Raw genomic sequence first — 25833 nt, 5'->3', positions numbered from 1 at the left:
AAATACACTTTATTCTAAATTGATATTACTAGTCTGTGGCTGCATAAAGTCCAATTACTATGAATAATCATCATATAAATTTTGAAAAGCTTATGAAAATTAAGATTTTTTTTTTCATCTTTAGGAATATGAGTTCCTATATATGCTTTGTAGCCAGCATTTGTGGGTTTGGTCTGCCTTCTTTAAAGCAATGAAATGCAGTATCATTTCATATTTGTAGGAATACATTTCCCTTCTATTTAGTTAATTGTTACATTAAATAACTTTATTATAATTACAGGTCCACCTGGACAGTGTAAAGACATTAAGGCAAGCGAAATAACTAAGAATTCTTGTAAGGTAACCTGGGAACCTCCAGACTTTGATGGTGGTACTCCTATTCTGCATTATGTTCTGGAACGCAGAGAAGCTGGTCGTAGAACATATCTCCCAGTAATGTCTGGTGAAAATAAACTCTCATGGCATGTCAAAGATCTTATCCCAAACAGTGAATATTACTTCCGTGTCAAAGCTGTTAATAAAATTGGAGGAGGTGAATATCTTGAACTAAGAAACCCAATTATTGCAGAAGATCCAAAACGTAAGTCTACTACTAAGTGACCTAGCATGCTGAATTTTAACTAAAATCTTCACGTGTTCTTCACTCATGTAATACCTCTTTTGCTGTTGTTTCACAGAGCCTCCAGATCCTCCTGTTGACCTTGAGACCCATAATCCAACATCAGAATCAGTAACTCTTACATGGAAACCACCACTGTTTGATGGTGGAAGCAAGATTATGGGCTACATAATAGAAAAGCTTGCTAAGGGCAAGGATGTATGGGAAAGATGCAATGAATATCTGGTACCTCTATTAACCTATCCAGTGAAAGGTCTTGAGGAAGGGAAGGAATACCAATTTCGTGTTCGTGCTGAGAATGCTGCTGGTATTAGTGAGCCTTCTCGGATTACTCCTTTTGTGAAAGCTGTGGATCCCATTGGTATGAATTGCTTATTTGATTGTTTGTTGTAATTGCCATTCACCCTCAAACATGTGGGTGGATTCTACTCTTCATTTGTCATTGTTATTACAGAGGCTCCCAAAGTCTTCCTTGCTGCAAACCTGCAGTCTGGTCTTGAGGTGAAGAAAGGTGATGAGATCATACTTGAGGCACATATTTCAGGATCACCTTATCCATCTATTACTTGGCTGAGGAATGATGAAGTTATCAGACCAGAGGAAATCAAAAGGAGAGTAACCACATATACTAGGAAGAAGAAGGGTGTAACTGAAGAAGAGGAACCTTTTCAGCTTTCGCTGCCAGAACGTATGAGTATTGACAACCATAAAAAAGGAGAGTCTGTGCTATCAATTCGTGACTCCATCAGAGCTGACCATGGCACATTTACAATTAAAGTGGAAAATGATCATGGTGTTGCAAAAGCGTCCTGTGAAGTTAATGTGTTAGGTATGTAGTGAATGTACTTGTAACCAGCTACTTGTTCAAAGCACTAAGGGAGAAGTGAAGTACATTAGTACTCATCATTTTTTCTTGCTTTACTAACAGATACTCCTGGGCCTCCAGTCAACTTTGTATTTGAAGACATGAGGAAAAATTCTGTCATTTGCAAGTGGGAGCCTCCCCTTGATGATGGTGGAAGTGAAATCCTGAACTATGTACTGGAAAAGAAAGACAACACAAAAGCTGAAATAGGCTGGGTTACTATCAGCTCAACACTCAGGCACTGTCAATTCCATGTAACAAAACTGATTGAAGAGAAAGAATATCTCTTCCGTGTATTTGCTGAAAATAGAGTTGGAGCAGGGCCACCATGCGTTTCAAAACCAATGACAGCAAAAGATCCTTTCTGTAAGTTTTAATTTTGAAATACAGTCTTTTCTGAAAACTGCTATTAATTTACAGACTCTTAGAACACTCAGTTTCATCCACGTGAAAGTTTCCCAGAAGAGTACTGGACAATGCAATTATTACTTATTGCATTTTTTTTAAACCATGAATATAAAGGGAAATATCGAAAAGCATTCTAATTTCAATAGTAAAGAAATAAGAACAGCAGTCGTATTCTTACCAAAAGAGAAAACCCCTGTAAGTTTGATGACTGGTTACAGTTAGGAATCAAAAAGAGCAAGAAAATTAAGACTTCCTTAAAATTAGTAATTTCTCATATTTTTGTTCTCTCTTAGTTCTGAGTAAATTCTGAATAAGACAGCAATGATTACAAAATTGTAATCTTTTTCTTCTAGCTCCACCAGATCCACCTAACAAGCCTAATGTGGAAGATGTTACCAGCAACAGTATGTTGGTTAAATGGAATGAACCGAAAGACAATGGCAGCCCAATCATAGGATATTGGATTGAAAAACGTGAAATTAATGGCACTCATTGGGCTCGAGTCAACAGGAATCTTGTGAATGCTCTGGAACTAAAAGTTGAAGGACTATTGGAAGGATTAACCTATATCTTCAGAGTTTGTGCTGAAAATGCAGCTGGTCCTGGTAAATTCAGTCCACCATCAGATCCAAAAACTGCACAGGACCCAATAAGTAAGTAGCTTAACAAAATGTGCTAGCAGACTAGTGACAGAATAGTATTCATAACCTTTAATTTTGATTTACGTATCTTATTTTATAGTGCCACCTGGTCCACCCATTCCAAGGGTTGCTGATACAACCTCAGTTTCTATTGAGTTAGAATGGGAACCTCCTATGTATAATGGTGGTGGAGATATCACTGGTTACCATGTATACAAACAATTAATGGGAACAAAAGAATGGTCTCGTTGCACAGAGAAACCCATTAAGGTCCGGCAGTATACTGTGAAAGAAGTCAGAGAAGGTGCAGACTATAAACTTCGTGTTACTGCACTTAATGCAGCTGGTGAAGGACCACCTGGTGAAACTGAACCTGTAACTGTTGCAGAACCCCAAGGTATGGCAATTATAATATTTTGAAAAATTTTCAAGCTGCCTAAAAGCTGTACTTGAATCTTTCCCTTGAACTAATGAAACATCTCTCTTTCTTCTTCAGAGCCTCCTACTGTTGAGCTGGATGTTTCTGTCAAAGCAGGCATTCAGATCATGGCTGGGCAAACAATTAAAATTCCTGCTACTGTGACAGGGCGTCCTGCTCCCACCATTGTATGGACTGTGGAGGAAGGCGAATTGGACAAAGATAGAGTTGTTATTGAAAATGTTGGCACAAAATCAGAATTAACCATTAAGAATGCATTGAGAAAAGACCACGGAAGATATGTAATTACTGCAACAAACAGTAGTGGTTCCAAATCAGCGGGGACCAGAGTAGAAGTATTTGGTAAGAAAAAATATTTTCTGAAATCAGCTTAGCATCTTTTTTGGTGAAATAATCTTTGGGCTTTATCCTACTTGTTTGATTTTATTTTTTTCAGATGTTCCTGGACCAGTACTTGACCTAAAGCCAGTGGTCACAAACAGAAAGATGTGCTTGCTTAACTGGTCTGATCCTGAAGATGATGGAGGCAGTGATATCATAGGCTTTATTGTTGAACGGAAAGATGCCAAAATGCATACATGGAGACTAGCTATCGACACAGAAAGATCTAAATGTGATATTACAGGTCTAGTTGAAGGGCAGGAATATAAATTTCGTGTCAGTGCCAAGAACAAGTTTGGTACCGGTCCAGCTGTTGAAATAGGACCAATTCTTGCAGTTGATCCATTAGGTAAGATAATTTATGACTTATTTATGTTTTTTTTCTTTCTCCCTGTCAGGATAATTTGACTGCCTTTCACAATTTATTTGCTCAGATTTCTGAAACAGAGTGTAGAATTACTGTGTCTCTTTATGTAATAAAATTCTGGTATCTACTGAGATACTGATTGCTGCCATTTCATCTATATATATTAAAAACTTTCTGCTATCCATATACATATTCAAATATTTTGCATATGAAAGATATGACTTTGAAAAGCCACAGCTATTTTAGCTACTGTAGTCATACAATTTAAAATATCAATGGCTACTCCAAAAGTAATGTCTCCTATTTTATGTTGGTCCTGGACATCAGAGGCAGATGTTGGTGGTATGGCAGTGGAGGTTGAGCCTTCCCATCAATATTCTGTTAAATTTTGTTGCCATGTGACAGATGGCAGCAGAGATAAAATAATAAATAAAATGCTACCTGACAAAGTACGTATGAAGCAAAGGTATGGGACTGAATTCCTTCTTGCAGAAAAAATTATAGCCATTGTCATTCATCTGCACTTGCTGAATGTTTATGGACACTAAATGTTTATGGATGTTAGCACAACAAAAACTGGACTGCATGGGCAGTATTTTTCTACCAGCCATCACAGCAGCTGTGAAGCAATGTGTTATCTCCTCTAATTCACATTTTTACAAGCACAGCATGCAGGCTCTTGTTCATAGCTGTCAAAAAAGCAGTTAATGGTGATGACTGTGGAAAAAAAAGTGTTTTGTAGCTGAGAATTTGCTCTATCAAATAATGTTATGCTCTTTATATCTGTTGTAGTTTCCATCGAAATAAATGGGAGGCATTACTTTCAGAGTAACTGACATTATATTTTATATTTTTTTCATTATGATTTATCTGTGTTAATAGGTCCTCCAACAGCACCTGAGAGATTCATGTACACAGAGAGGACAAAGTCAACCATTACACTTGATTGGAAGCCTCCACGTAGTGACGGTGGTAGTCCTATCTTAGGATATATTGTCGAGAAGAGGAGGCATGATTCAAAAGACTATGAAAGAGTGAACCCAAGGCTCTGTCCAACCACATCTCTTCTCGTTGAAAAACTTGATGAACTCCATATGTATGAATTCCGTGTCAAAGCTGTTAATGAGATTGGAGAGAGTGAACCATCATTGCCCCTCAATGTAGTTATACAGGATGATGAAGGTATATCTAGTTTAAAGAAATCCATATAAACACCTTAAAAATAATGCAATTTCTGTTTCACTCCTAACTTCATTCTTTTTCTGCTCTTCAGTACCTCCCACTGTAACATTACGCTTAGCTGTGAGAGGAGATACTATCAAAGTGAAGGCAGGAGAGCCAGTTAATATTCCTGCTGATGTGACTGGACTGCCAATGCCAAAGATTGAATGGGACAAGAATGAAGTTTTAATTGACCAAACATCCAGTGCACTTAAGATAACAAAAGAAGAAGTATCAAGAAGTGAGGCAAAAACTGAACTTACCCTGCCTGCAGCCACAAGAGATGATAAAGGCACTTACACTGTGAGAGCTACCAATCGTCTTGGCACTGCGTTTCGCAATGTGCATGTTGAAGTGTATGGTAAGGATGTGACATTTCAATAAAATGGTAGATAGTTAGAATGCTTTTGTCTTTTTCTTAATGCAGTTCTATGTTCTCTTACTCTTATATAGATCGTCCTTCTCCACCAAGAAACCTTGCTGTTTCTGATATTAAAGCAGAATCATGCTATTTAACATGGGATGCACCTCTTGATAATGGTGGTAGTGAAATTACCCATTACATTATTGAGAAACGTGATGCTAGTAGGAAGAAGTCAGAGTGGGAAGAAGTCTCCAACAGTGCTGTGGACAGAAGATATGGGGTAATTTTATTATTTTTATGATATACTTCTGTATGACAGCATGCAATAAAAACTGCCTTTTGCGTAGATACCTGTGCTAGTGGTCCATTTATAGTGCATAATTACTGAATGTACATTGCCCAACTGTGAATATACATATTATGTGTATTTTCCTCATGTGACAAAACAAAATAAATTGTTCTCATTCACTATTTAATCTCATGTGAATTTAGAAGACATCTTCTTTTCCATTTTCCAGTATTACTTGTAGCTTTACCAACTGCAAAGTAAAATCTGATGACATTTTTATTTACATTTGATTGTGTGCACGTGAAATAAGACTATCCCTAGGGCACTGCATGCAGCTATGTAGTTACATACACGTCATGATATCAGTGAGATTCCGAGGTAGAATACAAAGCTAAAAACCGCTGAATAATAACAAATAAGTTGATTCTGAAAAATAACTACATACTGACTAAAATCTTATTTTTCAGGTGTGGAATCTTGCAACAAATGAAAAATACCAATTTAGAGTCCGGGCTGTAAACAAATATGGAATAAGTGATGAATGCCTCTCAGAAAAGGTTGTGATTAAGGATCCCTATGGCCTTCCTGGACCTCCTGGAAAGCCCAAAATTTTAGAGCACACTAGGTCATCAATGCTGGTGGCATGGGAGCCTCCTTTGGACAATGGTGGCAGCCCAATAACTGGCTATTGGTTGGAGAAGAGAGAGGTGGGAGGTGTCTACTGGTCACGAGTTAATAGGGCTCCAGTAACGAAACCGTCAGTAAAGGGTTTACAGTACAATGTGCTTCGCTTGGCTGAAGGTGTTGAATATCAGTTCAGAGTTATGGCTGAAAATCTTGCTGGAATTGGCCCACCCAGTGAACCATCAGATCCTGCTTTAGCAGCAGATCCTATATGTAAGTATAAAATTTGCGACTACTTTTAAGATCTGTATCACAATACAATGTGGTACTTCTGTTAACATTGAATTTAGTGCAATTAATCAAATGCTTTGTTTTCATTAAACCAGAACAACGTTGTTGATGCAAAGTAGTTACCTAATTTTCTATTTTTCCCTGGTTTTTAAATAATTGGCTTATTTAAACTATTACCCTTTCACTTATAAGCGTATAACTATGATTATGCCATCACAAATATTGCCAAGTATATTTGTTTGAGTTCAGTATCAGATTTTTATATAATTACTTTTCTTCACTGTCAGAGTTCAATGTTTATTGTTTATCTATGTACCTAAAGAATTCCTTGGTAATATATGTAATATATGCAATTATTATGCATGTTCTAGGATTATATGCTCTGTGTATGGCAGAAAAACACTGAAAATGTTTGCATCCTTCTATAAACTCTTAAGAAAACTATACACAAGTACTAACTCTCAGGTAATTTTTGCATTTGCTTGCTCTTGTTTTACAAGTTGTGCCTGGCCCACCATCTTGTCCAGAGATCAAAGACAAAACCAAATCATCTGTATCTCTTGCGTGGAAGCCTCCACAAAAGGATGGTGGTAGCCCAATAAAAGGATATATTGTTGAAATGCAAGATGAAGGTAGTACTGACTGGAAAAAGGTGAATGAAGGAGACAAACTCTTTCCCACTTGCGAATGTGTTATTCCCAATTTGAAAGAGCTCAGAAAATACCGATTCAGGGTGAAAGCTGTAAATGCTGCTGGAGAATCAGAACCAAGTCCTGCAACATCTGACATACCTATCCAAGATATTTTAGGTAAGTGTTGTAGAAACTCATTTAGGTATTTATATCTAAATGTTATCTACTGCTGTGAATAGTTGAACAGGACATGAAGCAACAGTCAACAGAATCAATAACAAGCAAATAATTGAACAGGAATGTAATAAAAGACTATGAGACTTTTTGGAAAGTGTTATGACAGTGCTTGTAAGTGCATGATCTACTGAGAACACTTACAAGTTCCCACAACCGTAGTCCAGAAGTACTTCGTATTTTGTGATGAAATTGCAACAACAGATTTACTTGTATAATTTCCAGTTTACTTTTTACGCACACTACCTTTTCCAAATAAACATACATTCTGTATTTAGTCTAGTTCTGGCAGAAATTTACTTTTGGCAGCTCTGAAAAATTATTAACTAATTTTTTTAAAATTTTGTTTTGTTTTGTTTTGTTTCAGAGGAACCAGAAATCTTCCTTGATATTGGAGCACAGGATTTTCTCTCTTGTCGTGCTGGCACAACAATTAAAATCCCAGCTGTTATCAAAGGTCGTCCAGTTCCAAAATCATTTTGGGAATTTGAAGGAAAAGCAAAGACAACAGCAAAGGTTAGTAAAAGAAAAAACAATTTTCTTAATCTATTTCTAGACATTTAAGTACATCCCTTTCATATTTACTTTATTCCCTTTATTTATAGGAGGGAGGTCATAATGTACCTGAAGAAGCTCAGGTAAAGCAAGCAAGTTTTGTAACTTTAGTATTGCAAAATTTTTCAAACATAGACATTTAAAGTTGATCTATACATTTCTTTCTTTCTATGATCTACAGGTGGAAGCAACTGATACACGTTCAGTGATAATCATCCCTGAGTGCAACAGAAGTCATTCGGGACGATACAGTATTACAGCAAAAAACAAAGCAGGACAAAAAACAGCACATATCAGAGTCAATGTTCTTGGTATGGCTTACATACACTGAAATGTTCAGATGGTAGATTTTGGGGTTTTTTTTCCTACATACTTGTGTAACATTGTTTCCGTTATGCTTTTACTTCAACAGATGTCCCAGGTCCACCAAAAGACCTAAAAGTAAGTGATATCACAAGAGGTAGTTGCAAACTTTCATGGAAGATGCCAGATGATGATGGCGGAGATAGAATCAGAGGATATGTTATTGAAAAAAGAACTATTGATGGGAAAGCCTGGACAAAAGTCAATGCAAACTGTGGAAGCACTTCCTTTGTTGTGCCTGATCTCATATGTGGTCAAGAGTATTTCTTCCGGGTACGTGCAGAAAACCGTTTTGGTGTTGGCCCACCTGCAGAAACTATCCAACGAACCACAGCCAGGGATCCAATCCGTAAGTGAAATCAAAATGAATAGAGTTAATTGAAACCAGATGATACTGTACAGTGAATTTATTTATGTTTCTGTTTCCTTTCTCAAGATCCTCCTGATCCACCTATTAAATTGAAGATTGGCCTTGTAACCAAGAACACAGTGAGCTTGACGTGGAAACCTCCAAAGAATGATGGTGGAGCTCCTGTTACTCATTATAATGTTGAATGTCTCCATTGGGATCGTACTGGAGAAGTAAAAGAGACTTGGAAACAGTGCAATAGACGTGATGTGGAGGAAACAAAGTTTACTGTTGAGGATCTTATAGAAGGTGGTGAATATGAATTCAGAGTCAAGGCTGTAAACATAGCAGGTCCTAGCAGGCCTTCAGCTACTGTTGGTCCACTTGTTGTCAAAGACCAAACATGTAAGTAGTGGCTAATACCAATAAATATGATTTCTACTCTACAATCATGAATGAAGCATTTTTGTATGCTAACTTTTATCAACATTTCATTGTAGGCCCACCATCTATTGAACTCAAAGAATTTATGGAGGTTGAAGAAGGAACAGATGTTAACATTGTGGCCAAGATAAAGGGCATACCCTTCCCAGCACTAACTTGGGAAAAAGCTTCTCCAAAGAAACCGGATGACAAAAAGCCAGTGTCATATGACCAACATGTCAACAAGATTGTTGGTGAAGATTCTTGCACTTTATTGATTCAGCAGTCTCGCAGAAGTGATACAGGTTTATATACTATAACAGCTGTAAATAATTTGGGAACTGCTTCAAAGGAGATGAGATTAAATGTTCTGGGTAAATATCAAGAACTCTTATGTTACATGTGTGTTACATGTGATACTTGATTTGAACAGCGTTTGAATTAATTCTTCTTTAATAAAAATTTATATTTTAGGCCGTCCTGGACCTCCAGTGGGCCCAATTAAGTTTGAATCCATTTTGGCTGACAAAATGACAATATCGTGGCTTCCTCCGTTAGATGATGGTGGTTCTAAGATTACAAACTATGTTATTGAGAAAAAAGAAGCAAATAGGAGAACGTGGGTACCAGTTACAAATGAGCCCAAGGAATGTTTATTCACTATTCCCAAGTTGATGGAAGGCCACGAGTATGTGTTCCGCATTATGGCACAAAATAAGTATGGTATTGGAGAACCTTTGGACAGTGAACCAGAAACAGCAAGAAACCTTTTCAGTAAGTGGAAATCTGTTTTCAAATTATGTCAAATATTTTCATACACTGATATGTGTAATGACATCTGATTATATACCACTATTATTTTTCTCCACTGAAGTAAATTCTCTAGAGTAGCTTGAAGAATTTTATCAGTAGTAGTTAGGGGTTGTATGGTATCTAAAAATACTTCCCTGTTAAATATATTGAAATAAAGTCTCTGAATTTATTAAGCTGTAAATTACAAATAAGGTTTTATCTTACAAGATTTAGGTCATTCTGTTGCATTTGAGACATTATTGATATTATAGATCAGGAATTTGCTGCCTTCAGTTTTGAAAGAGAAATTTGAGCAATAGTGATGTAGAAGTAATGTTTATCAAGTGTAAAATATCTTTAAAACATTCAGGATTGGGCTAGGTGTTGAAACGAGGTAATGATCCAGGAAGAAAAAAAAAAAAAAAAAGCAACTTAATTCTTGACCATTGTTATTTGAGTGAAAGATACATTACTGTAGTTTCATGGTATATCATGGGATTCATAAGGGAAAAGGGATTGTAAGCTGAATGAGGGAACTCATGCTGCAACTGTAATCACGTGACTACATAGGTCTGTTTTGTACTCTAGGTATCTCCATCTTCCTGTAGCAATTTTTTACAAGCTATCTGTAATTTTTTTCCCCAGCTGTTCCTGGACCATGTGACAAACCAACAGTTAGCAGTATAACACGTGACTCTATGACTGTAAATTGGGAAGAACCAGAACATGATGGTGGCTCTCCTATTACTGGTTACTGGTTGGAGCGCAAAGAAACTACTGGAAAGAGATGGACCAGGATTAATCGTGACCCAATCAAACCTATGGCACTCGGTGTTTCATACAAAGTTACTGGTCTTATTGAAGGTTCTGAATATCAATTTCGTGTATCGGCTATTAATGCAGCTGGTGTTGGACCACCAAGCATGCCGTCTGATCCAGCAATTGCTAGAGACCCTATTGGTAAATATTTTTGTTTGCCATTTTTGAATTTGAAAATACTCAAATGGGACCACAGAATATATTGTTATGCTGTAACTGTGTAATCATCTTTTTCAGCCCCACCTGGCCCTCCTATTCCAAAAGTTACTGATTGGACGAAATCTTCTGTGGACTTGGAGTGGACTCCACCATTAAAGGATGGAGGCTCTAGGATCACTGGGTACATTGTTGAGTATAAAGAGGAAGGAAAGGAAGAATGGGAAAAGGTAGGTGGAAATCCTACAGAATCTGATTTTTTTCCTCTGTATGTCTTTTCATATGTATGCCTGTATGTCTTTTCTTTTAGATTTTTTATAACTATATTGAAAAATAGGACAAAATATGTATGTGATTGGTGATCTGTGATTTAAAAAAAAAAAAGAACAGAAGAGAAAAACAGGTTATCACAGGCATAATCTCTGTTAAATTATTTACAACTAATATGGCCCCTGCTTTTTTTTTTTTTTTTTTTTAAAAAAGAATATTTTGGCCATTTTTTGTATCTATGTAAATACTGAGATGCATTTAAAGTAGTACATACATTTCCTGCATTTTTTCTGGGTAAACAGGATTCATATTTAGATTTATAAAAGAACAATTTTTTTTTCTTTTTTTTCTTTTTTTCTTTTTTTTTTAGCACCACTGTCACTTATGAGCCTATTTGACCAACAAAACAAGTAATCCTTGTGAACCTACAGAGCATTGTAATGTCTCTGTCTTTTAAAATGATCAAAAAAGTGAATCTTCAGAAAAATAACTTCTCCCATTTTCTGAAAACTCCTGTATGAGCTAGATTACTGTATGCTCAATAATGTCTTGTACTTGTAAATGTGAAACAATTTCTCATTTAAGATTTATTTCAAGCATGACAAAGAAATTGATGATACCTTGATTTTTTTTTTTTTTTTTTTGGTTGATTTTATTATATTTTTTTCCAGGTAAAGGATAAAGAAATCAGAGGAACCAAGTTTGTTGTGGCAGGATTAAAAGAAGGGTGTTTTTATAAATTTAGAGTAAGGGCAGTGAATGCTGCTGGCATTGGAGAGCCTGGAGAAGTCACAGACATTATTGAAATGAAGGACAGAATTGGTATTTATCACTTTCATTTACTTCTTTAAATATTTCTAATTCAAAATGAGAAAAAAAAAGACTGATTTTTTTTTTTTTTTTTTTTTTTTCTTCTCACCTCCCACAGTGGCTCCTGATATTAATTTGGATGCAAGTGTCAGGGACAGAATTGTTGTTCATGCTGGAGGAGTAATTCGGATCATAGCATATGTATCAGGAAAACCAGCTCCAACAGTGAGTTGGAGCAGAGATGATCGAGCTTTACCAGAAGAAGCTAAAATTGAAGAAACAGCTATAAGTTCTTCTTTAGTCATCAAGAATTGCAAACGGAGCCACCAGGGTATATACACTCTTCTTGCTAAAAATGCAGGTGGTGAGCGGAAGAAGACCATTATTGTTGATGTGCTAGGTAAAAAGCAATTTCATTCCTTGTAAAGAAGTTAAATTTCATAACATTCAGTATGTATATTTAAATACTCCGTTTTTTTCTTTGATTTCAGATGTGCCAGGCCCAGTTGGCATGCCATTCCTTACTGAGAACCTAACAAGTGACTCTTGTAAATTGACATGGTTTACTCCAGAAGATGATGGTGGTTCTCCTATTACCAACTACATAATTGAAAAACGTGAATCTGACCATAGAGCCTGGACTCCAGTAAGCTATACAGTTACAAGACAGAATGCTGTTGTTCAGGGACTGACTGAAGGGAGTGCCTACTTTTTCCGAATTGCAGCAGAGAATATTATTGGCATGGGTCCTTTCACAGAGACAACAAAAGAACTTATCATTAGAGATCCAATAAGTAAGTTGATTATGTGGTGTAAGTTATTGTCATGAGATGAATCTGCAGGAAAATGAATTTAACATATTTTTGTGTTTGTTCACAGCTGTTCCTGACCGTCCTGAAGACCTGGAGGTTAAAGCAGTTACGAAGAACTCTGTTACATTAACTTGGAATCCTCCAAAATATAATGGAGGCTCAGATATCACCATGTATGTTCTGGAGAGTCGTCTCATTGGAAAAGAAAAATTCCACAGAGTTACTAAGGAGAAAATGCTTGATAGGAAATACACTGTAGAAGGCTTGAAAGAGGGTGACACCTATGAATATCGTGTGAGTGCTTGCAATATTGTGGGGCAAGGCAAGCCATCATTTTGCACAAAACCAATCACATGCAGGGATGAAATCGGTATGTATCTTTTTCATATTTCTTTTGAAAATGATCATTCTTACTGATTCCTTACTTTTTCTTACTAACATTGCTGACATTTGTGGAAATCATATGTTTTAATTTCATCTTTCAGCTCCTCCAACACTTGACCTTGACTTCAGAGACAAACTTATTGTTCGGGTTGGTGAAGCTTTCAGCCTAACTGGACGTTACTCAGGAAAGCCTACACCAAAGATTACTTGGCTGAGGGATGATATTGTTTTGAAAGAAGATAACCGTACAAAGATTAAGACAACTCCTACAACACTTTGTCTGGGGGTACTAAAATCTGTCCGTGAAGATTCAGGCAAATACTGTGTTATTGTAGAGAACAGCACAGGATCAAGAAAAGGGTTTTGTCAAGTTACTGTTGTTGGTAGGTTTCTCTGAACATTAGTACTGCCTTTAATGTTTCATTATAATTCAAATTCATTGAATTATATGAAATGAAAAAACTGTGTCCTTTATTAAAATATTCTGATTTATTACACTCTTATTTTTATTGAAATATTATTTATTGATTGAGTTTATAGTTAACTCTGCCTTAATTTATTCTGCATGAATATATATTTTCACAAGCATTTCAAGAATATCAATTTACTGTAGAAAATGTTAGTCACTAAATACTTTATAAGCATTAAGAAATTAGGTTCAGTGAGTCAGACAAGCATTAAGGTAGGAATAACTTTGAGATTTTGATTCCTTATTAAAAATAGATGCTGGGGTTCTATTTTCATAATGTTTTTACTGTATTAACACTGTAATAACACTGGTTTAATCTCTGTTATTGTTTGAAGATTTTATAAGAACAGGGGTATGATTTATTTTTTTCTTAAACAGATCGCCCGTCACCTCCAGTGGGTCCAGTTATATTTGATGAAGTTCATAAAGATCATATGATAGTTTCCTGGAAACCTCCACTTGATGATGGAGGCAGTGAAATTACAAACTACATTATTGAGAAGAGAGATACACACAGAGACCTGTGGATGCCAGTTACATCTGCTACAGTTAAGACAACGTGCAAAATTCCTAAGCTGCTTGAAGGAAGAGAATATCAAGTTCGAATTTATGCTGAAAATCTCTACGGCATAAGTGATCCTCTCATCTCTGATGAGATGAAAGCCAAGGACCGTTTCAGTACGTCACTTGTTTGCTTGTTTATCTTATTTTGATATTGTAATCTTTACTCTGTCTGTTGCCCTCATGAACTCTTGTGGGCTTTTTTTTCCCCAGGTGTTCCTGATGCACCTGAACAACCAGTTATTAAGGATGTTACAAAAGACTCTGCAGTAGTAGTTTGGAACAAACCATATGATGGAGGCAAGCCAATAACAAACTACATTGTGGAAAAGAAGGAAACAATGGCTACTAGATGGGTCAGAGTTACCAAAGACCCAATTTTCCCAAGTACTCAGTTCAAAGTACCTGACCTCCTTGAAGGCTGCCAGTATGAATTCCGTGTTTCAGCAGAAAATGAAATTGGTGTTGGTAATCCTAGTCCACCATCAAAGCCAATTTTTGCTAGAGATCCAATTGGTAAAGTATTAAATTTGCTTTTTTTCATAGAAGTTTTAATGCACTCTTACTTTCACTTAGAAATCCTTTAAAATATTTTCCTTTTTTCCTTTTTTCTTTGCAACAGTAAAACCAAGTCCACCTGTTAATCCGGAAGCAGTAGATAAAACTAAGAATTCTGTTGACTTGACTTGGCAACCACCACGCCATGATGGTAATGGAAAGATAATTGGCTACCTTGTTGAATATCAGAAGGTTGGAGATGAAGAATGGAAAAAGGCCAATCTTACACCAGATTCTTGTCCTGAGACAAAATATAAAGTCACTGGACTTACTGAGGGTTTGACCTATAAGTTCAGGGTCATGGCAGTCAATGCAGCAGGTGAATCTGAACCAGCCTATGTTCCTGATCCAGTAGAAGTAAAGGACAGACTTGGTGAGTGTAATGAAGTCAGATGAGTTTACTTAGGAAGGGACTTGTTTTCTCAATTTCTAAAAAAACTTATTTTGATTCCAGAACCTCCTGAGCTGATACTTGATGCTAATATGGCCCGGGAACAGCATGTAAGAGCAGGAGATACACTGAGACTTAGTGCTGTTATTAAAGGTGTCCCGTTTCCAAAAGTTTCTTGGAAGAAAGAAGACAAGGAAGTCTCACCCAAAGCTGATATTGAGGTTACAGGTGTTGGCAGTAAGCTTGAAATTCGTAACGCTGCCCATGAAGATGGTGGAATTTACTCCCTGACAGTTGAAAATCCAGCTGGTTCAAAGACTGTTTCAGTGAAAGTTCTTGTCTTAGGTAATCTTCTTTTATGTTACTTGCCTGGTTTTATTCTTTAATTTGAGATTAAGAAATGAAAGAATGTCAGGAAAATATCAACAAATTGAGATATAAGGAAAGGTTGAGGGAACTGGGCTTGTTTAGCTTGGAGAAGAGAAGGCTCTGGGGAGACCTCATTGTGGCCTTCCAGTAGTATAAACAGGAGGAGGAACAGCTGTGTACAAGGGTGGATAATGATAGGACAAGGGGGAATGGTTTTAAACTGAGGCAGGGGAGGTTTAGGTTAGATATTAGGAGGAAGTTTTTCCACACAGAGGGTGGTGACACACTGGAACAGGTTACCCAAGGAGGTTGTGGATGCCCCATCCCTGGAGGCATTCAAGGCCAGGCTGGATGTGATTCTGGGCAGCCTGGTCTAGTGGTTGGAGACCCTGCACGTAGCAGGGGGTTGAAACTTGATGATCATTGTGGTCCCTTTCAACCTAGGCCATTCTATGATTCTGTGATAAAATACACAGTAGAAAAAAAAGATTGACACAGGAAATATGTTTGGTTTTTTTTTTTCCTCTTAAAATCTACTAAATTAAAAAAAAAAAAAATCTTTGGTTATCAAATAGATAACGGATTTGTTTTCAATGTTATTAGATAAGCCTGGTCCACCTAGAAATCTGCAAGTCAGTGATGTTAGAAGTGATTCTTGCTACCTGACATGGAAGGAACCAGAAGATGATGGTGGCTCTGTTATTACCAACTATGTGGTGGAAAGGAAAGATGTAGCTTCTGCACAGTGGGTATCTGTCTCATCAACCTCCAAGAAACGCAGTCACATGGCTAAATATCTCATGGAAGGCACTCAGTATCTTTTCCGAGTTGCAGCTGAGAATCTGTTTGGTAGAGGACCATATGTGGAAACACTCAAGCCAATTAAAGCTATAGATCCACTGCGTAAGTGTTACTCAGTTATGATTTGTTTTATTTATGTTGTTCTCTGTAATTTTTGAAATGGTCCTGTTGGAACTAATGTGAATATTGTTGAGTGTACTATCAGATGGGTCGGCCATCTATTAACTGATGTGGGTTTTATGTTTTAAAAGATCCTCCTGGGCCACCGAAGAATCTGCATCACGTAGATGTTGACAAGACTGAAGTTTCCCTTGTTTGGAATAGACCAGATCGTGATGGCGGTGCTGAGATAACTGGATATTTGGTAGAATATCAGGAAGATGGTGCAGATGAATGGACAAAGTTCCAAACAGTCCCAATGCTAGACTGTGTTGTTACAGGCCTACAAAAAGGAAAAATATACAAATTCCGTGTGAAAGCTCAAAATATTGTGGGTCTCAGCCTTCCAGATACAACGATACCAATAGAATGTCAAGAAAAACTAGGTAATTTTTAGCTTTTTTGTGTTGTTTCACTGATTCTTTCTCTCCTTTAACTATACTCTCCGAAAACCATAATGCAATTTCTGTTCTTTTCTGATTTCAGTACCTCCATCTGTAGAACTAGATGTGAAGTTAATTGAAGGTCTTGTTGTTAAAGCTGGTACCACAGTGAGACTTCCTGCAATTATGAGAGGTGTGCCAGTTCCCACTGCAAAATGGGTTACTGATGACACTGAAATTAAGACGGAAGGCAGACACAAGATAGAGACTGACAATTATTCAACTGTGCTTACCATCAAAGACTGTGTAAGAAAAGATACGGGAGAATATCTACTCACAGTATCTAATGCAGCTGGCCACAAAACTGTTGCTCTACATCTTACAGTTTTGGATGTTCCTGGCCCACCGACTGGTCCTATTAATATTCTTGAAGTAACACCAGAACATATGGTTATCTCTTGGCGCCCTCCTAAAGATGATGGTGGGAGTCCTATAATAAACTATATTGTTGAGAAGCGTCAATCAAAGAAAGAGACTTGGGGAGTAGTTAGCTCTGGAACAAGTCACACAAAAATTAAGATTCCACGACTGCAGAAAGGCTGTGAATATATTTTCCGTGTTCGGGCAGAAAATAAGATAGGCATTGGTGCGCCTCTTGATTCAGAACCAACAGTTGCTAAATATATGTTTGATCCACCATCCCCACCTGGTAAACCAATAGTGTTTGATATTACAGAAAATGCTGCAACAGTATCTTGGACCCTACCAATGTCAGATGGTGGAACTCCAATAACTGGTTATATACTTGAGCGTCGAGAAGCATCTGGTAAATGGGTGCGTGTCAATAAGACACCAATACTTGATATGAAATACAGAGTCACTGGTCTCTTTGAAGGCAACACATATGAATTCAGAGTTTTTGCAGAAAACATGGTGGGCTTAAGCAAGCCATCTCCAAGCTCTGATCCAATAAAGGCGTCACGTCCTATCACTCCTCCTGGACCACCCATTAATCCAAAATTAAAAGATAAAACCAGAGAAACAGCTGATCTAGTTTGGACAAAACCCCTCAAAGATGGTGGCAGCCCAATTCTGGGATATATTGTGGAATGCCAGAAAACTGGAACTACACAGTGGAACAGGATTAATAAAGATGATCTCATCAGACAATGTGCCTTTAGAGTACCTGGGTTAATAGAAGGAAATGAATATAGATTCCGAATCAAAGCTGTCAACATTGTAGGAGAGGGAGAGCCAAGAGAACTGGCAGAAACTGTACATGCAAAGGATATTCTTTCTCCTCCAGAAGTAAGCTTAGATGTGACTTGTCGAGACTTAATTACTGTCCGAGTAGGCCAAACAATCCATATTACTGGCAAAGTAAAAGGTAGGCCAGATCCTGACATAACGTGGTCTAAGGATGGCAAAGTTTTGGTACAGGAAAAACGCATTGAAATAATCCATGATCTACCTAATGTTGGACTGCAAGTAAAAGAAGCCAAAAGATCTGATCATGGCAAGTATATAATAGCAGCTAAGAACAGCTGTGGACATGCTCAAGGTTTTGCCATTGTGAATGTTCTTGACAGACCTGGACCATGTCAGAACCTGAAAATAAGCTATGTCACAAAAGATTCTTGTATGATTGCTTGGGAGAGTCCAGTGGACAATGGTGGCTCAGAAATCACAAATTATATTGTAGAGTACCGTCAACCAAATCAGAGGGGGTGGTCAATTGTGTCCTCTGATGTCACTAAACGGTTAGTAAAGGCAAATCTTATAGAGAACCGTGAATACTTCTTTAGAGTTTGTGCAGAAAACAAAATAGGTCCAGGTCCGTGCATTGAGACCAAAACTCCCATCCTTGCCATAAATCCTATTGACAAGCCTGGAGAGCCGGAAAATCTTCACATTGCGGAGAAAGGAAAAACATTTGTATTTCTGAAATGGAGAAGACCAGATTATGATGGTGGAAGCCCAAATTTAAGTTATCATGTGGAGAGAAAACTGAAAGATTCAGATGAATGGGAAAGGGTTCATAAAGGCAGCATTAAGGAAACACACTATATGGTTGATAAATGTATTGAAAATAAGATTTACCAATTCAGAGTTCAAACCAAGAATGAGGCGGGTGAAAGTGACTGGGTAAAAACTGCTGAAGTTGTTGTGAAGGAAGATCTGCAGAAACCAGTGCTGGACTTGAAGTTAAGCGGGGTACTAACAGTGAAAGCTGGTGACACAATTAGAATTGAGGCTGGAGTCAGAGGAAAACCACAGCCTGAAGTTGCATGGACAAAAGACAAAGATGCAACGGATCTTACAAGGTCTCCAAGAGTCAGCATTGAAACAACATCTGACACATCAAAGTTTGTTCTCACAAAATCAAGGCGTAGTGATGGTGGGAAATATGTGATTACTGCAACTAACACAGCTGGTAGTTTTGTAGCATATGCTACTGTTATTGTTTTGGATAAACCAGGTCCTGTAAGAAACTTGAAAGTAACTGACATTTCAAGTGACAGATGTACTGTTACCTGGGAACCTCCAGAGGATGATGGCGGTTGTGAAATACAAAACTACATCCTAGAAAAGTGTGAAAGCAAGCGTATGGTTTGGTCTACATACTCTTCTTCTGTCCTAACTAATTATGCAAATGTAACACGCCTCATTGAGGGTAATGAATATATATTCAGAGTTCGTGCAGAGAATAAAATGGGCACTGGTCCACCAACAGAAACACACCCAATTATCGCAAAAACTAAATTTGATAGACCTGGACGCCCTGACCCTCCAGAGGTAACAAGAGTAAGCAAAGAAGAGATGACTGTCGTTTGGAATCCACCAGAATACGATGGTGGCAAGTCAATTACAGGATACATCTTAGAGAAGAAAGAGAAACGATCATTAAGATGGGTTCCAGTTACTAAGACTGCTATTCCTGAGAGACGCAAGAAGGTTACTAATCTCATCCCTGGTCATGAATATCAGTTCCGTGTCAGTGCTGAAAATGAAGTTGGACTTGGAGAACCAAGCTTGCCATCAAGACCAGTAGTAGCAAAAGACCCAATAGGTATAATACTGTTATATTCTACCTTATTTTGTTTTAATGTAAACAGATTGTTAAATTGCATAACTGTATTCTTGTCTGTAATTTTTATTGCCTTTCAGAACCACCTGGTCCTCCCACCAACTTGAGGGTGGTTGATAGTACAAAGAGTTCAATAACCCTTGGCTGGGGAAAACCAGTGTACGACGGTGGTGCTCCAATTATTGGATATGTTGTGGAAATTAGACCAAAAGTGGAAGGTGCTGATCCTGAAGCAGGGTGGAAACGATGCAATGTTGCTGCTCAAGTTATTCATACAGAATTTACAGCCACTAGTCTGGATGAGAAACAATTATATGAGTTCAGAGTTTCTGCCCAAAATCAGGTTGGCCTTGGCCGGCCAGCAGAACTGAAAGAAGCTGTGTCTCCCAAAGAAATACTTGGTAAGTTTTCCCATTTTTGCTATGAGTTTTTGCATGCAATCTTTATTTGCTCTGTTTTTAACTTATTTCATGTTCTAACTTTGAATTTTATTTCTGTAAATTTATCTTTTAGAACCTCCTGAGATTGAATTGGATGCAAGCATGAGAAAGTTAGTCACAGTAAGAGCAGGATGTCCTATCAGACTTTTTGCCATTATTAGAGGTCGCCCAGCACCAAAAGTCACCTGGAGGAGAATGGGTATTGATAACGTCATCAGGAAAGGACAAGTTGATCTGGTTGACACTATGGCCTTCTGTGTCATCCCTGATTCAACACGTGATGACTCAGGCAAATATTCATTGACACTCGTCAACGTAGCTGGAGAAAAGGCTGTGTTTGTGAACGTTAGAGTTCTGGGTAAGTAACCAGAAAACTATCTGCAGACATTGTTTTAATAATATTGTATATTCATTACAGAAATCTTTATGCCCACTAATGCTAGAGTTTTTGAACACAAATAAATATATTGGCTAACACTGTCCCTGATTGTGTAACATCCTGTTAGTACTCCTTAATTGTAATTTGAAGAATTTTCAATACAATGACTTGCATAAATTGAAATGTCTTTATAGATACTCCTGGACCTGTGTCGGACTTCAGAGCTTCAGATGTCACCAAGATGTCATGCCATCTCTCATGGGCACCTCCAGAGAATGATGGTGGTAGCCCAGTGACTCATTACATCCTGCAGAAACGTGAGGCTGACAGGAAGACTTGGGGAACAGTCACTGCAGAACTAAAGAAAACTAGTTTCCAAATAGCTAACCTTGTACCTGGAAATGAGTATTACTTCAGAGTAACAGCGGTAAATGAATATGGATCAGGTGTTCCAAGTGACATACCAAAACCAGTCCTAGCAACAGATCCCTTAAGTAAGTATGCTTTTATGCATATTACATTGTTTTCTATGATTAAGTAAGATTTGGGATTTTTTTTAAAGCAGTTATTTCTAAACAGGATAATGCTACTATCTACTCAGTGTCATAAATATTTGCATCAGTTACTTTCAGATAACACATGTGAATGCAGCATTTTCACAATTTTTCAAAAAGTTTCCTCTTTTCTATATTTCACTAGTTGAATTAGCATAAATAGCATCCAACAATTCAGAAAATCTTGGTAATTCATTGTTTAATGTTTCTTTTCCTTTACCTCTCCTTCTCTTCTTCCCACTCCTAAAGGTGAACCCGATCCACCAAGAAAACTTGAAGTTACTGAAATTACAAAGAACAGTGCTACTTTAGGCTGGCTGCCACCGCTGCGTGATGGAGGTTCAAAAGTTGATGGGTATATTGTTAGCTACAAAGAAGATGACCAACCAGAAGATCGTTGGACAGAATATTCAGTAGTCAAAGACCTCTCTATTGTTGTAGCTGGTCTGAAAGAAGGAAAAAAGTACAAATTTAGAGTGGCAGCTCGAAATGCTGTTGGAGTAAGTTTTCCAAGAGAAGCTGAAGGAGTATTTGAAATTAAAGAACAACTCAGTAAGTACCTAATTCAATTTTACCCTTGTTACAATGCTCTCCTTAGCAATAAAATAGGCAAGCATTCTTGTTCTAAGTTTGAGACCTAAGAAGCCAATTACTTGGTGAAGTCATCTTGAGGATTATGATTAACTGTACTGGATATTTTCACAGGTCAAAAAGGATGAGCATGACTTATTAAACAATATTGTGTGCATTGCTTCATTTGGAACCAGAAGACAGGAATTAGGGAGAGATAATAAATATATCCAATTTACTTAAAATGAAAGAGAAAAGGGGAACAGTAGGTCAACAGTAGAGTGAGATAAGTGGGCTTTGAAGTGGTTGTTCTTTTGAGATAAGAGAGAAAATGTTGCTTGTTTTGTAGAGTAACTTGGGAATGTAAAGCTAAAACAGGGGTGGAGGACATACCAGCCTAGTGGAGTACTTCAGGCAAAGGAAGACATAAGAGTGTGCAAAAATTAAGAACAGCCTCCTTCATCTGTGATGTGGAGAGAGGTACAGGATCAACAGAGAATGAAAACTAGACAGGGGCAGGAAGAAAAGTACACTAAACTAAATGTATAGACGGTCTTCTTTTGGAAGGCAACAAAAATTTGTGCAAACATTAGGAAAGGGGCTCTAGTTTGAAGAGTGATTCAAAAGTAGTAAAAAGATAGGCTGTGGAAACAGATTAAATTCAGTGAGAATTTCAGTCTTTCTTTTCTTCTCCTTCATGTCTGTCTTGTAGAAAGTAGGAACTCATCTGTACAATAGGTTATCCATGTCAAATTTCATAGGAGTTGTGTGATGCGTTCAGTGTGCAAGAAATTCAAACTGAATTTTTTTTTTCTTATAATCTGTATGAGAATGCAAAAGTAAGACTGGCATGGATATTGCACACTGCAAAATCCTAGTTGTTCATAAGTGGACCTAAATTAAAAATTATCAAGTTGTTCCTACTTGTTATTCCACTTGAGGGAGATGAGAAGAACTTTCACATGAAAGCATAAGAAGTGAATTGATATGTCATAGAAGTTGAATTTATATGTCACTGTCTGTTTTTTTCCAGTCCCACCTAAGATCCTGATGCCTGATCATGTTCACATTAAAGCTGGGAAGAAGCTGAGAATTGAAGCTCATGTATATGGGAAACCTCAGCCAGTTTGTAAATGGATGAAAGGAGATGAAGATGTAATCACATCCAGTCGCCTTGCTGTGCATAAAGCAGAAAAGTCTTCTGTTCTTATCATTAAGGATGTGACTAGGAAAGATTCTGGTTTTTACACTCTTACTGCAGAAAACAGCTCTGGTACTGACAGTCAGAAAATCAGAGTGATAGTCATGGGTATGTATCATTTAATTACTTTCTTAAAAATCCGATTTTATACAAAACTAGTTTTAGTATGTTCCAGTGGTTTCCATTTTCCTTCATAACTTTCAATGTGTTTCTTTTTGTAGATAAGCCAGGTCCACCACAGCCTCCATTTGACATTTCTGAAATAGATGCTGATGCTTGCACTCTTGCATGGCATATACCTCTTGAAGATGGTGGCAGTAACATTACCAACTATGTAGTTGAAAAATGTGATGTAAGCCGAGGAGACTGGGTAACAGCTTTAGCTTCTGTCACAAAGACAAGCTGCAGAATTGGAAAACTGATTCCTGGAGAAGAATACATGTTCCGTGTTCGTGCTGAAAATCGTTTTGGGATTTCTGAGCCACTTAATTCTGACAAGATGATTGCAAGGTTCCCATTTGGTATGTCAGATTTTCACAGCAACATCTCTCTCTTTTTTTTTTTTTTTCCCTTCCTAATAAGAAAACATGTGAGATTCATATCAATTCTTGTATTTCTGTCTAGATGTACCCAGTGAACCAAAGAATGCACGTATTACCAAGGTTAACAAGGACTGCATTTTTGTTGCCTGGGATAGACCAGATAGTGATGGAGGCAGTCCAATCACTGGTTATCTTATTGAACGGAAAGAAAGGAACAGCTTGCTGTGGGTGAAAGCTAATGATACAGCTGTGCGTTCCACAGAGTACCCTTGTGTGGGGCTCATTGAAGGTCTTGAGTATGCTTTCAGAATTTATGCACTGAACAGAGCTGGAGCAAGTAAACCTAGTAAACCAACAGAGATTGTCACGGCAAGGACACCAGTCGGTAAGCCAGACAAACAACTGAGTAGCAACAGACTACTGTTTTTACGATCATTTCAAATGTATCTGCAATTCTTCATAGAGTTTGCACTTGTTTTCATGTTTGCTGTGAATGCGTTGTATGGTCATACTGTAGACTGGATCCAGATCTGTTAAATATTTCATATATATTTTAAATATATTTATTAATATAGTAGCTATTAAAAAACAGCAACAAAACACCAGACTAAAACATGATCTTACTCATCTTAGATCCTCCTGGAAAACCTGAAGTTATTGATGTCACTAAGAGTACTGCATCGCTGGTATGGACAAGACCAAAGCATGATGGTGGTAGCAAGCTTATTGGCTACTTTGTTGAAGCTTGCAAATTACCTGGTGACAAATGGGTCCGGTGCAATACAACTCCACATCAAATACCTCTGGAAGAGTACACTGCTACTGATCTGGAAGAAAATGCTCAATATCAATTTAGAGCAATTGCTAAGACAGCGGTTAATATTAGCCGACCTTCAGAACCTTCTGATCCGGTGACCATTCACCCAGAAAATGGTGAGAAATGCAAAAACATTTGAGAACTCTGAGAATCTATCCATATTGAACTAATAGTCATGAGAAGAATGGGATGTTTACCTCTTAATAAACTGATTAAATCTTGTGCTCTTTCCCTTCAGTTCCTCCCAGAATAGAGTTGGATCTATCTATGCAATCACAGCTAACAGTAAAAGCTGGAACTAATGTACGTCTGGAGGCCAAAGTATATGGAAAACCAATGCCAACCATCACTTGGAAGAAAGAAGGAGAACTTTTAAAGCCATCAGAAGGTGTTAAGATAACTACTAAGAGAAATCTTGCTGTTGTTGAACTGTTCAGTGTTAACAGGAAGCAAACAGGAGACTATACTATAACTGCTGAAAATCCAAGTGGATCAAAGTCAGCAACTATTAGGCTTAAAGTACTTGGTAAGCTAAAGACCATCTGTTAATAAATGCATTTGTGGTTAAATTATATAGCAAGAGCTAGAGGTATAACATACTGTTGTTTATTCTTCTAGATAAGCCTGGTCCTCCAGCCTCTGTAAAAATCAAGCATATGTATGCAGATCATGCAATGCTTTCTTGGGAGCCTCCTCTAGAAGATGGAGGTTCAGAAATTACTAATTACATTGTTGACAAACGTGAAACAAGCAGACCAAACTGGGCCCAGGTCAGCGCCACTGTACCCATTACAAGTTGCACAGTGGAGAAACTAATAGAAGGGCATGAGTACCAGTTCCGTATATGTGCTGAGAACAAATATGGTGTTGGAGACCCTATATTGACTGAACCAGCAGTTGCTAAGAATCCATATGGTAAGTGTTTAGCAGGCTATCTTCACAAGTCACTGTTTTTTGTGGTTTTTTTTTTTTTTTTTTTTTTTTTTTTTTTTTTTTTTTTGTATACACTTATGGATGTCAACATAACTTTCAAATAAATCTTTACAGATGTACCTGGACCTTGTGATCCACCAGTAATCAGTAATGTAACGAAAGACTTCATGACTGTTAGCTGGAAGCCACCAGCTAATGATGGTGGGTCCCCAATAACTGGCTATATGCTTGAGAAGCGTGAAACTAAAGCTCTTAACTGGACAAAGGTAAACAGGAAGCCTGTCATTGAAAGAACTGTTAAGGCTTCAGGACTCCAAGAAGGAACAGAATACGAGTTCCGGGTGATAGCATTGAATAAGGCTGGACCTGGCAAGCCTAGTGCACCATCCAAAGCGGTGTATGCTCGTGATCCTCAATGTAAGCTTGAAGTCTCAGATATTTTCCATGGTATTTCCAAATATTTTTGTACAGCATTTGGTATAATTAACTTTCTGCTATTTTAATTCTCAG

General features: G+C 37.6%; 1 protein-coding gene across 11 annotated transcripts in view; it reads left to right on the top strand.

Annotated features, from left to right (window-relative positions):
• TTN (titin) overlaps positions 1-25833 on the top strand; it is a 240223-nt gene that overhangs the window by 163156 nt on the left and 51234 nt on the right. For all 11 annotated transcript variants that reach the window (XM_048953111.1, XM_048953110.1, XM_048953109.1 and 8 more), the window contains 45 exons: positions 281-580; positions 678-980; positions 1074-1448; positions 1548-1850; positions 2246-2545; positions 2634-2930; positions 3030-3314; positions 3409-3702; positions 4603-4902; positions 4994-5302; positions 5395-5585; positions 6062-6491; positions 7010-7318; positions 7743-7891; positions 7981-8013; positions 8112-8241; positions 8343-8642; positions 8730-9047; positions 9143-9439; positions 9540-9839; positions 10503-10817; positions 10914-11062; positions 11774-11924; positions 12031-12312; positions 12404-12706; positions 12792-13094; positions 13210-13491; positions 13956-14255; positions 14352-14654; positions 14761-15069; positions 15151-15432; positions 16060-16359; positions 16509-16802; positions 16903-19869; positions 19968-20288; positions 20401-20685; positions 20901-21200; positions 21510-21812; positions 22864-23139; positions 23253-23552; positions 23656-23958; positions 24207-24506; positions 24629-24916; positions 25009-25305; positions 25438-25740. In XM_048953111.1, coding sequence (XP_048809068.1) covers positions 281-580; positions 678-980; positions 1074-1448; positions 1548-1850; positions 2246-2545; positions 2634-2930; positions 3030-3314; positions 3409-3702; positions 4603-4902; positions 4994-5302; positions 5395-5585; positions 6062-6491; positions 7010-7318; positions 7743-7891; positions 7981-8013; positions 8112-8241; positions 8343-8642; positions 8730-9047; positions 9143-9439; positions 9540-9839; positions 10503-10817; positions 10914-11062; positions 11774-11924; positions 12031-12312; positions 12404-12706; positions 12792-13094; positions 13210-13491; positions 13956-14255; positions 14352-14654; positions 14761-15069; positions 15151-15432; positions 16060-16359; positions 16509-16802; positions 16903-19869; positions 19968-20288; positions 20401-20685; positions 20901-21200; positions 21510-21812; positions 22864-23139; positions 23253-23552; positions 23656-23958; positions 24207-24506; positions 24629-24916; positions 25009-25305; positions 25438-25740 — 15339 coding nt within the window. The remainder of the gene's footprint in view (positions 1-280; positions 581-677; positions 981-1073; positions 1449-1547; positions 1851-2245; positions 2546-2633; positions 2931-3029; positions 3315-3408; positions 3703-4602; positions 4903-4993; positions 5303-5394; positions 5586-6061; positions 6492-7009; positions 7319-7742; positions 7892-7980; positions 8014-8111; positions 8242-8342; positions 8643-8729; positions 9048-9142; positions 9440-9539; positions 9840-10502; positions 10818-10913; positions 11063-11773; positions 11925-12030; positions 12313-12403; positions 12707-12791; positions 13095-13209; positions 13492-13955; positions 14256-14351; positions 14655-14760; positions 15070-15150; positions 15433-16059; positions 16360-16508; positions 16803-16902; positions 19870-19967; positions 20289-20400; positions 20686-20900; positions 21201-21509; positions 21813-22863; positions 23140-23252; positions 23553-23655; positions 23959-24206; positions 24507-24628; positions 24917-25008; positions 25306-25437; positions 25741-25833) is intronic.

Source organism: Lagopus muta, chromosome 8 (assembly GCF_023343835.1).
Source record: "Lagopus muta isolate bLagMut1 chromosome 8, bLagMut1 primary, whole genome shotgun sequence".
NCBI lineage: Eukaryota > Metazoa > Chordata > Aves > Galliformes > Phasianidae > Lagopus > Lagopus muta.
Note: the sequence above shows the minus strand (reverse complement) of the source record. Positions and strands in the feature narration are given on the sequence as shown.